Consider the following 11,654-nt stretch of genomic DNA (forward strand, 5'->3'; position numbering starts at 1 on the left):
ACTAAATTATTATTAAAATATGAAGTGAAATGTCACATACACTCTTTACATAAACATCTACAGACAAAACAAAGCACATGAATTGTTGAATTTCAATTTATAAGATGTTGAAATGTTACAAATACTAATAGTGTACCAATAGTGCTCAGAATAATGTAAAGCCGGAACATCTATGGTTCCATGACACCTGACATGACTCAGTCTGCTGATGAAGACCGTGAGATCTGGTCAAAAGCTCCAGAACAGGCAAGTAAATGGGCCTTGAGTTGAGATTTGTAAACTGGAAATAGTTTGACCATAAATAAATAAATATCAGCATAAGGTTGAACACTACACAACACTAACTAAATAGACTGCTGCAGCTCGTGTGGAGACTCTTCATTGAGTTATATATAGTCTTTAAATTAAGATTGGCAAACAGCCTGATCCAGTACATAAGAAATATGTGTGCCTTAAGAATACCTACACACACGCTGTTGATAGACACCATCATGAAACCAGACATGCCTGCATGTGAGGCTTTACACTGCCCTTACCCAAGACCAGTGTTGTAAAGAAAACTGTAATGTACAGAGCCATGTCAAACTGGAATAAACCACCACTGTACGTAACCCAGGTTACCAGTAGGATTAGCCTTAAAAAGAAACTAAGACCAGCAATTATCAAAAACCAAATCTGTTTTACCAGCATATGATGTGATGTTTGTGAAGGATATTTGTGTTTGTGGCGCTCACTTGGATGATGCCTCAGTGTACAGCCATGTTTTATGCAGTCATATATAATTCTATGAGCCTAGTTTATGGGATCTATTGGTTTTTATGATCTACTGATGTAGTGACATTGTAAATGTGAGATAACTGTCCCTTGTTTGTGTTTTATCTAAATTTGTCGATGTTAATTGTTTACGATGAGATAATTTGTGTTGTCTTGAATTTTTTTTGAATTGCAAACTTCAAATATGAGAAACTGGACGTCAAGTAAATGGACAAAATCAAAACATGGTTAAAAATGAGTAATAAAACAGAGACATTTTATATTATAAAAGCGATTTTAATATCATTTTAAATAGTTTTAATGCATTTTTAAGCATAATATCAATAGAAAAGTTAAAAAAAAGTTACCTAAAAAGTCATTGAATCAAAAAATTAAAGTAAAGAAAGACAGACACAAAGAAGAATTAGTCTGAAGAAATGTCCAGTAAGAGAATCACACAGTTGGTTGTAATTTAAGACATGCCAGTGTGACAATAAGCACAGTGCTCAGTTACGCAGCTGTCATAAGGCTGATCACATGCACCTGTGTGTTAAGGCAAACCCAACAACACAGCAGACGTTGCTGTGTGCTTTGAGAGCAGGAAGGAAGTCGAACTTTAGAAATAATCTCATAGTGTTTTTGTGTGTTTGGTGTGAAAAATGTCTACGCTGGTCTCGTGGCACTGCCTGAGGTCATAGTCACAATATCCAATGGAGAATCGTCCCTGGAAGACAAAATGAGACGCAGACATTCAGCACTGTGATTCTGACAATGGCAGCAATATAGAAGTCTGAATATGAAGTTGTATGAAGTCTAAAGTCTCACCTTTGGTCTCTTAAAATAATCAAGCCCTCTTCCTATCTTGATGATCCATCCATTGTTGAACCTGAAACCATGAATTTTGATTTAATGCTATGAAATAAAGCCACAATCACAGAGAGTGGAGTGCTAACGTGAGAGTAAATCCAACAAAATGAAGCATGAATTTCTTCTTAAAAACAATTCAGTGTGCTGTTTTAGGTTGAAACCCTTCACATGTCAGCTGCAGCTGTACCTGATCTCCCTGTCATGTATAGAGGAGGAGTACTGCACATCCAGAGTCACTCCCTGAGCACTCAGACTCTCTTTCAGCTCAGCCAGAGCGCTGGTCTGCTGGCCGCTGTCCGCCTGCAGGACAAGATGAATGACAGTGAGACAACAGCACAAACTGAACAGAAGAGACCGCCATGGCTGCCATGCAATACTGTGACCTCGTTAGTTTAGTAACGTACTTCGTCTTGTGAAGTGAGGAGATGGATCTTCTTCACCTTGCAGGGTGCTTTCAGCAGCATCTCACAGAACCGCAGGAAGTTGTACAGCTGTAGGGGAGAGGAGGGAGAAGCACAGTGGTACAGTTTAACTATAATCATCAGTACAAAGGTACAGAGTGCTTTATGCATTGTAAAAATAAAAAAAGGAGAAAATTCAACATTTAAGGCAATAAACTTTGACAACTTATCACACAGTTTACTTCAAACTAAACTTCTCTAAACTATAAAATTAAGTCTACTGGATTAAAACAACTAATGTTTTCTCATTGACACAATATAATTAAGGATTAGTCTGTAAATCAGTCACAAGGCTGAAAATCAAATAATCATTTAAGCCATTTATCCATTACAAATACTTACAGCTTTTCAAGTATGTAGACAGATGGCATTTCTGTTTGATAGTTTTGGCAGTTACCATGTTGGTCAGACAAAATTTTATTGTAAAATGAAGGATATTTATTACCAATATTTATACATTTTAGCTCAGTGATGTGTCTGTTTGCCTGTTGTATGTTACTGTGCTTCTCTGTGTTCAAACTGCAAAACTGTTCAAAATATACTCACCGGCCACTTTATTAAGTACACCTGTTCAACTGCTTGTTAACACAAATAGCTAATCAGCCAATCACGTGGCAGCAACTCAATGCATTTAGACATATAGACATGGTCAAGACGACCTGCTGAAGTTCAAACTGAGCATCAGAATGAGGAAGAAAGGTGATTTAAGTGACTTTGAACGTGGCATGGTTGTTGGTGCCAGATGGGCTGGTCTGAGTATTTACTGGGATTTTCACACACAACCATCTCTAGGGTTTACAGAGGATGGTCCCAAAAAGAGAAAATATCCAGTGAGCCAAAATGCCTTGTTGATGCCAGAGGTCAGAGGAGAATGGCCAGACTGGTTCAAGATGATAGAAAGGCAACAGTAACTCAAATAACCACTGGTTACAACCAAGGTCTGCAGAAGACCATCTCTGAACCAACAACACGTCCAACCTTGAAGCAGATGGGCTACAGCAGCAGAAGACCACACCAGGTGCCACTCCTGTCAGCTAACAACAGGAAACTGAGGCTACAGTTCACACAGGCTCACCAAAACTGGACAATAGAAGATTGGAAAACGTTGCCTGGTCTGATGAGTCTGGATTTCTGCTGCCACATTCAGATGGTAGGGTCCGAATTTGGTGTAAACAACATGAAGGCATGGATCCATCCTGCCTTGTATCAACGGTTCAGGCTAGTGGTGGTGGTGTAATGGTGTGGGGGATATTTTCTTGGCACACTTTGGGCCCCTTAGTACCAACTGAGCATGGTTTAAACACCACAGCCTACCTGAGTATTGTTGCTGACCGTGTCCATCCCTTTATGACCACAGTGTACCCATCTTCTGATGGCTACTTCCAGCAGGATAACGCACCATGTCACAAAGCTCAAATCATCTCAAACTGGTTTCTTGAACATGACAATGAGTTCACTGTACTCCAGTGGCCTCCACAGTCACCAGATCTCAATCCAATAGAGCACCTTTGGGATGTGGTGGAACGGGAGATTCACATCATGGATGTGCAGCCGACAAATCTGCAGCAACTGTGTGATGCTATCATGTCAATATGGACCAACATCTCTGAGGAATGTTTCCAGCACCTTGATGAATCTATGCCACCAAGAATTAAGGCAGTTCTGAAGGCAAAAGGGGTCCAACCTGGTACAAGCAAGGTGTACCTAATAAAGTGGCCAGTGAGTGTATATATATATATTGACACAGTGACCTTGTTAAGACACACAGTGACACAATAAACAATGATGAAGATCTTACTTGGTGGATGTGTCGTATGTACGGATCCTCCACCCAGACCTCTGTGAGTAAACTGCCTATATACGGCTTGAAAAGCACCTCGTAGCTGTAACCAGTAGCATCCTCCGCTATTCTAATCTGCTCATGGTACTTTCCATCTGACAGGAGAGGAAACACAGAGACTGAGGTTAGAGATTGGCACACAGAGCAGCCTGCAACAATAAAATCCATTATTTATCCCCCAACACACACACACTCACACACATATTTGTTTAACGACATGCACCGTGTAGCTTTCATAAATAGTAATAGTGTTCAAACCAGTTTTTGCCTCAGGGCCTCAAGAGTGGGTAAAATACAGAAACAATCTTCAGGGCCTTTACATTTTTAGTTTGTAGTTGTGCTGTGTGAATCAGTTGGTCTGTCAGAATATATTAGATTTTCTTTTAAATATGCACCACTTATGCACATTATCTATTAAACTTAAGTGTTTGCACCTCTATATATATACATAGTATTTACACTCTTATTATGCATGTACATTTTACTGCAGTACATTCCTGTTTACATTTTGTCTGTCCATGCAACTAATGATTCATCTCATATTTTATTTGTTGTATTCTGTCACTTATTTGAACTTGTACTACTTTACATCCCTGTGCCTTAGGTTATATTTTTGTTCCTATCTGTGTGATTTTATTAATAATATTATTTTTCTAATTTCATTTTTTACACATATTTAAATTGCATTGTTGTAGGGAGTCTGAGACCTCAGTTTTTCAGTGGCAGTGACTGCTCTGCTAATTATTTTACGTTTGAAAATAAAAGACTCTGAACGTTATCAGCAGCTTTTTAAGGGCCTTGAGGCAGATCCTGCTTTATTACCTGCCTGTAAACACAGGGGCCCGGTGTCAAAATGCATATGGTTCATATTTTATTGTAATATTCTTCTGTTCTTTATTTATATTTCTTGATTTTTGCAATATTTGCTTTTGTTGTTTTTAGTTGTCAACTCGTTTGACTGATAACCAGTACCGATATTAATATATTCACTTCTTTCCCTCCCTAATTTTAGTGATCATCAAGTCTCTCCTTTAGTGGAATTAACATCATATTATGCATGTATGCTCTTATCGTGATGCCCACCAGTAGATGGAGAAATGAAAAACAGTACTTTTCAATGTATGTGATATACATTCATTGTGCAAACCAAGAAAAAGCATGTTGACCAATTGCAATGTTTAATTTTAAAGCCAATATTGGCCAATACCAATGACCTGCCGATATTGAAACTGCATTAATCAGGATTTTTACCCCTGTATATCACCAAGTCTGTTTGTTTTGGAGAGGGAGAAACCTCTACGGATAATTTGGCTCCTGGTAAAAACCTCCCAAATGTCTGGATCTTGAGTTATCAGAGAAAACAAGTGTGCACAGATTAACAGCAGCTTGGCTCACGGCTCGTCTCTGACATACCAAACAGCATTGGAGAAACACTGATTTATAACTTCAAACCATGTTATTCAGAGTTTTTACCAGTTTTAATCACCAGTTCTGTTTGTTTCGGAGAGGAAGAAAAACCTCCTGAACAATGAACACCGAAGGAATTCTAACCAGGAGAAGTTTCAGCTGGTTGCAATGTCAATCCTCACCACTAGATGCCACTAAATCCCCATAAATCTTACACGCTGGACCTTTAACCCACAAACAAGCGGGGGTTGTGTGAGGCCCCACCACAGCAGCCTAACCCAGCCTTTGCAGGAGCAGTTATCCACTTTCCCCGAGTTGTTATTGAGCCTTTAGTTCCTTGTGTTAATTACCTTCTTTCAGCTGGTTCACATGAGCTTTGATTTGCTCTGCTCTGTCCATGTAGCCCTTTATCTTCTCCCTGTAGTGCCCTCTCTTTGAGTCATCTTTCACAGCTGCTGGCAAGAAACAAGAATGAGCTATGGTTCATGTCTTCATCATGCTGCCTCTACTGTGTATCTGCATACCTTTCAACACGTCCATGAGCAGCTGGATGCCCTCCTGGTAGCAGACCAGAGACTCCTGGAAGCGGCTGCTGTTGTCCAGCTCCACCGCCCGCTTCAGGACGGAGATGGCGGATGTCTCCATCCCTGACACATGATTTTGTGTCATAATTCTGTCTATGTTTCGTCTCTTAAGAGCTTCTATAACACCAACAGGGCGTTCATGTTTATCTACTGTCAGGAAATGCGCTATTGAAGTGCGCCACAAAAATATTTCCCGCAGAAACGTATTTGTGGAATAGTGGTCCACGATGTTTACAGTTTCAACACAAAAACATAAAGCTAGAGCACCTATATTTTAATCACATCGTGTAAAAATTAAATACTACATAATCATTTTTTCCAATTCTCAAATATAGCTAAAAATAGCTCTAGGAACCTTGTTGCGGGAACATTTGTCACATCGGTGCAGTTTCAATAGAACTCCTTACAACTTCCGGTTTACACATCTATGGAGGAGACAAAACTGTCATGGCCTCAACGTGACAGTCTGTTTGCAGTCGTTTTCCAGCTCTTGAATTAATGTTAATCGTGTAAATTTGGTGACTATGATATAAATATTGTGTTTTTATCAATAACGTTAAGTTACGTCTGATCCACGCGCTTGTTTAGCGGTTATTGGGGCCGGAAGTTAACGATAACCTTGGCGTGCATGAGTGTAGTTTTTGTAACTGTTGCCCGTTAACGGTAACTCTACCAAAAATATAAAACATGTCGGGTGTCTGTCGCAGTTTGAGCTCTTTATCAGGCACGGTAAGACAAACTTTAACATCACAATACTGACAGCATTAAATAACCCTTGTGTATTTTTACTTTAGGACCTTTCAATGTCGATACTGTATAACGTTACGGGTATTTTGTATATAAATGTACCATTAATTGTCTGAAATAATATTAACGGACTATCTTTGGGTTTTACAAAAAGCAATATAATGGGGATGTCACAGTTATCTTGTTTTGTGTATTACATGTTCAACTCTAGCAACGTCTGCCATACTGAAACTTGCACAAGAATTAATCTGTGAAAAATTGCACCTATAGGATTAAAATTACATTTTATCTATTATTTATGATTGTGCCAGTCTGTAATGTCGTTAAATGGTCACTAGATGACGTGATATAGATAACAGAGATAAATCCTCTGGCTCCATTTTTTTCTGTTACCAACATATGTCACATAAAGAAATAACTTGACATGAATGTATTGTTTTTTATTGTACGTGACAGATTAAATTGCTGCACAAACCCTGTTCAAAATTAAAGCTGCCAAACCCACTGACTAAAAACACACTGCCCACAAAGGTGGAATAATTGGGAGAGTGGCAGTAGCTCTGCTTATAGTGTCTTGGCTTGGGAACCAGAGAGTCCCTGGGTCAAGTCCCCATACAGACCAAGTATGGAGCGTGGACTGGTAGCTGGAGAGGTACTAGTACACCTCTTGGGCACTGCTGAGGTGCCCCTGAGGAAGGCACTGGACCCCCAACTGCTCAGAATGCCTGTCCAAGGCAGTACCCTCTGATACTCTTCAGCACCTCTTCAGTTAATGCATGTAGAGGTTATTTTTGTGCATGTGTCTGTATTTCGGGCCTGTGTGTATATGACAACAGGGATTTTTATTTGTATTTATTTTACTCAAATCATATTTAACTAGGTAAGTCCCACTGAGATCAACAATCTCTTTTACAAAGGAGACCTGGCCAAGACAGCAGCATACTAAAAGTTACAGCCAAACAACTGCACAATAAAAAACATAAAAGATACACAGTAACATGTAGAAACATTAGAACACCTGCTCACACTGACAAGACCCAAGTGACTAATTCATCCTTGTACTTATGGAGGCAGGCAGAGAGACCAGTGCACGTTGTTTCAAATCTCTTTGAAGGTTATTTCAAGTGAGAGGAGCAGAGCACATGAAAGCTTTCCCCTCAGGCCTCGGGATTAATACAGTATTTCTTCTTCTTCTTCTTCTTCTTCAACCCAAAGATATTAAAGTGATAGCCACCACAGTATAAATCCTCTGGCAAAGTCTGACAGTTGACACATTTGTGAGAACAACATTTATTACCAAGTAGGTTATCAGTTACAATGAATTTGCTTTATAACAGAGCTGTTTCAGAATAAGAAAGCTGTAGAGTTATGTACAGGATGTGCAAAAAATATGTCATGTCCTCTCCCCCACCTTCACAGGACACTGTATTCGATCATTCCTGTATTAGAAAACAGATGTGCATCTAAGTCTGTGTTACACTACCACCCTCTGATTTTGTTTTTTATCTCATCTCTGCTTGTGCACGTTTACAGATCCTGACAGCTGCCACACGTTTGCCACCCTGCCCGTGGTTTGTGCCAGCACGCAGCAAATTTCGCAAAGCAAGAATCCCAAACGAGGTAAGAATCAAGACAAACAGGTGCGATGTATGTAAATTAGTTTCACTAATTTAATAAATAGCAAATTTGAGAAGCAATTTGCACCACTTAAGTGCAGTGTCAGCTAAGGTGGGTCATTTTTATTACCTGAACTTTTGGTCCCGTCTTGTAGGTAATAGTTAATACCTCAGTATTTTAATCTACATTGTTCTCACATGTTTCATGTTGGTAAATTAGGCGGAGTAAAATTCCAGCACAGATGAACAGGAAGTGTTGGGGACGCCCAGGGTCTCGTAAACAGAATAATCTGGCCCTGATTATAATGACGCTCCCTTGTTCTGCATTTCTAAACTATTAAAGAACGTCAGTGTTCAAATGCTCTTTTTGTTCTTCACAGCTTTTTGTGGAGAGATCAAAAGAACATGAGAAATACGGGGGAGATCCCGAACAGCCTCACAAACTGCACATAGTGACACGAGTGAAAAGTACAATGAGAAGACCGTACTGGGAGAAGGAGATAGTGAAACACTTTGGGCTTGAAAAGGTAAGGCTTTTGTTTTGTTCAGAAATAAAGGAAATGCTCTGACAAACACAAGACCATCAAGAGATTTAGGAAATGAATGATACTAAGATGTATTTTGAGGACAACATATGTGTAAATGCTTCATGTTCAATTCTTTTATGACCACAAATTAAGTGTAAATTAGCACCTCAGTAAGTGTAACGCACAGTGTGCCTCACCCTTATCTTGCTGACTGAGGAAACACCTTTCATCAGAAAAAAAATGTCAGCTGTGATTGTGTCACCTCAAGCAGATATAGCATTTGAATTTTCCCTCTGTTCTCTCTCTCTCATGTCTTTAGTCACACGTACCTGTAATCCACAAAAACACACCTGCAGTTAACAGCCAGCTGAAATTCATCAAGCACCTTATAAGGTAAGAATAACGTAACATATCTACTTTAAATTATAGCGGTCAAGTCTCTGCTAATGATTAAAGTCTCATGGCACAACAGAAGACGATTTATTTTTTAGTAGATTCAGTAAATGCCTAGTAAAGCTTTTTGTTCTGTTTGTATGATTTCCTGCGCTTCTGTCATTTCTGTCCCTTAGGGTTCAGCCACTGAAGATGCCCTATGGAGTCCCTGCTGAAGAGGACATGGCTGACACCTACATCAACAGCAAAGGAGAGCTGATTGTCCGTCGCCTGCTCAAACCTGTAGACCCCAAAGCTATTGAATCCTAGCTGCGCTTTCAATCATGTTCAGTTGTCCATAGCTTCCTGTTCTGACTCCACCACACTGAGAAAATGTCGTGGCTCTCGCTGGACTTAAACCTGATGCGAAGTGTTCTGACTTACGGGACTTTAGACTCCAAGTGAATGTGAGAAATGTTGTCATCAAACTCTATTACAAGTCCCTTAGCAAACCAGGAGCCTCTTTCATGAAGCAGGAATACTAAGAATTACCAACTTATCTCAGTAACTTTCCTGAGTGAAAAACACATTGTTTTCCAGGTCTGAATAGGTTCTGGGGTTACTCTGAAAAGTTATCCAGGCATGTTGGTTTGTTTCATCTCCTTATCAATAAATGGCAACGTATCAGTCACACATACAGCTGTTACGATTGAAAACATTACATTACATTCTCTGTCTAACACAACTTGTAAAAACTCAGTAAATTAAAGACCTTTTGAAATTGAATGTTTCCTTTTCACTTTTTTTTAGTGGAGACAAGTTCTCCCTCACCCCTTGTTTACACTTGTTCTTTAATAATCAGACCACCTGACAGGACTGTAGCCGTGTCAGTAAGTATAAGAGAAATAAAAAAACCTTACTGTTTCATACAAACTGTAAATGATGCCATACATGCACAGTGCCAAGCTATGTATCTGTGACTTTATAACACTGCAGATTCAGTTACAAGGAGACTGTTTTCCCCCAAAACTTAGAAGTTATTTGTTCTCTCAATAATCAGAAATAGATTACCAGAACCATCCAGGACACCATGAAAACATTTACTGCAGCCAGTCAGAAAACATGAACAATAAGCTAGCAATATAAAAAGAGGCAACAAAGACTAAATTGCAGTAATTGTTTCACCACCATGAGAAGCTCAGTTTGAGTATGTAGCATTGTGTGACAACAGTGTCTATCAACAGTATGGATTTGGGACACAGCTTAAGTTTATTGACACATGCCTTAATTGCTCCGGTTTACCAGGTGTAACACACAGTTCCTTTTGCACCTGTTAAAGCAGAACACTTTACACCTCTATTGCCACTGGTACATTCACATTGAGTTGGAACACAGAATTCCCAGTTTAGCTCCAGCCGACTAATCAGAGCAGAGCTCTCATCAGTCAGGATAATTGAACACACCTGTATAAGTGTGCAGGGCATCTAACAGGGTGTTTACAGGTATCAGCAATGGAATTTAATGCTTTTTAAGAAATTTCCAAGACATTTTTTTTACCAAATTGAAGGCTGATTTTTGGACAAATCATCTCTGTCTTGTTCAAACATTGCAGGTAAGAATAATTATAAGAAGTATGCATGTGGTCTCCTGCGGGAATATGGTTATTAGAGTGAGTTGGGTTAATCTATATTGTGCCAACAGGTAAGTGTAAGTATAAAGACAGTTTTAGGTTCAGCGGTAGTTTTAAGGATTTGTAACGTCAGAAATGTCGACTTTCATGCAGAAGAGCTTGAGTTAAAAAATGGATAAATTTAAATGGATAATTAAATTCAGGGTTCAACATTAACTTTTTTCACTTGCTTGAAAGTTGGGTCAAAAATCTGCTTAACCCTACAAAAACATTTTTATTTATTTAGGAATTGCTTTATTTTTAATTTATTAATTTATAATTAATTATTTTATATGACATGCAACAGATGTGCTTATTTTATTCTATTAATTATTTTATTTCTTTATTAATTTCTAATCAATTATTTTATTTAATATAACATGTGACAGGCACGCTTATTTTATTTATTTATCTTTTATTTTTCAGAAAAAAAAAAACTGTTCAATTCTTTTTGTACCGTCTGTTGCTAGATTTACCAGCCCAACGTGTCATTTTACCTGCCCTGGGCAATCAGGTAATTCTTATTATTGAACCCTGAAATTAGATAAAATGTTTGCAGCAATTAAGACCTCACAAATTTAAATATGACATTTTATGACTCTTTAAGGACCTGCAGACACCCTGCTTAATTGTCAGTCACATTTTGTTTTTCCTGTCCTGCAAAGCTTTTTAAGGTGTGTGATGAAGTCTGAACCAACACTAAATGAACGCTTTCCACGGAAGAAGGATCTAACAAAGGAACACTGTAGTGCTGCATTATGGGAATGGTAGGATCCATTGTTTTCAACCACATTAGAAACTAAAATCCATC

The 11,654-nt window shown here is 38.8% G+C and overlaps 2 protein-coding genes and 1 long non-coding RNA gene across 4 annotated transcripts in view; 2 read left to right on the forward strand and 1 right to left on the reverse strand.

Annotated features, from left to right (window-relative positions):
• Positions 1-1,048: 1,048 nt before the first annotated feature.
• mitd1 (MIT, microtubule interacting and transport, domain containing 1) lies at positions 1,049-6,086 on the reverse strand. Its single transcript, XM_033618046.2, has 7 exons — positions 5,853-6,086; positions 5,679-5,780; positions 3,880-4,016; positions 2,025-2,111; positions 1,808-1,920; positions 1,579-1,639; positions 1,049-1,477 (listed from the first exon to the last, which is right to left on the reverse strand). The coding sequence occupies exons 1-7, from the start codon at positions 5,995-5,997 to the stop codon at positions 1,382-1,384; spliced, it is 741 nt and encodes a 246-aa protein (XP_033473937.1). The 5' UTR covers positions 5,998-6,086; the 3' UTR covers positions 1,049-1,381.
• Positions 6,087-6,311: 225 nt separating this feature from the next.
• On the forward strand, positions 6,312-9,960 carry mrpl30 (mitochondrial ribosomal protein L30). Its single transcript, XM_033617014.2, has 5 exons — positions 6,312-6,641; positions 8,193-8,279; positions 8,656-8,802; positions 9,122-9,195; positions 9,372-9,960. Exons 1-5 carry the CDS (start codon positions 6,600-6,602, stop codon positions 9,502-9,504), a joined length of 483 nt encoding a protein of 160 aa, XP_033472905.1. The 5' UTR covers positions 6,312-6,599; the 3' UTR covers positions 9,505-9,960.
• Positions 9,961-10,651: 691 nt separating this feature from the next.
• Positions 10,652-11,654, forward strand: part of LOC117249201 (uncharacterized) — a 39,135-nt gene continuing 38,132 nt past the window's right edge. The window contains exons 1-2 of one of the 2 annotated variants that reach the window (XR_004500968.2): positions 10,652-10,786; positions 11,509-11,610. This is a non-coding gene — a long non-coding RNA (uncharacterized LOC117249201). Of the gene's footprint in view, positions 10,787-11,311; positions 11,358-11,508; positions 11,611-11,654 lie in introns of those variants that run through there. The other variant, XR_013493284.1, reaches the window with a different exon arrangement.

This window comes from Epinephelus lanceolatus, chromosome 14 (assembly GCF_041903045.1).
Source record: "Epinephelus lanceolatus isolate andai-2023 chromosome 14, ASM4190304v1, whole genome shotgun sequence".
Lineage (NCBI taxonomy): Eukaryota > Metazoa > Chordata > Actinopteri > Perciformes > Serranidae > Epinephelus > Epinephelus lanceolatus.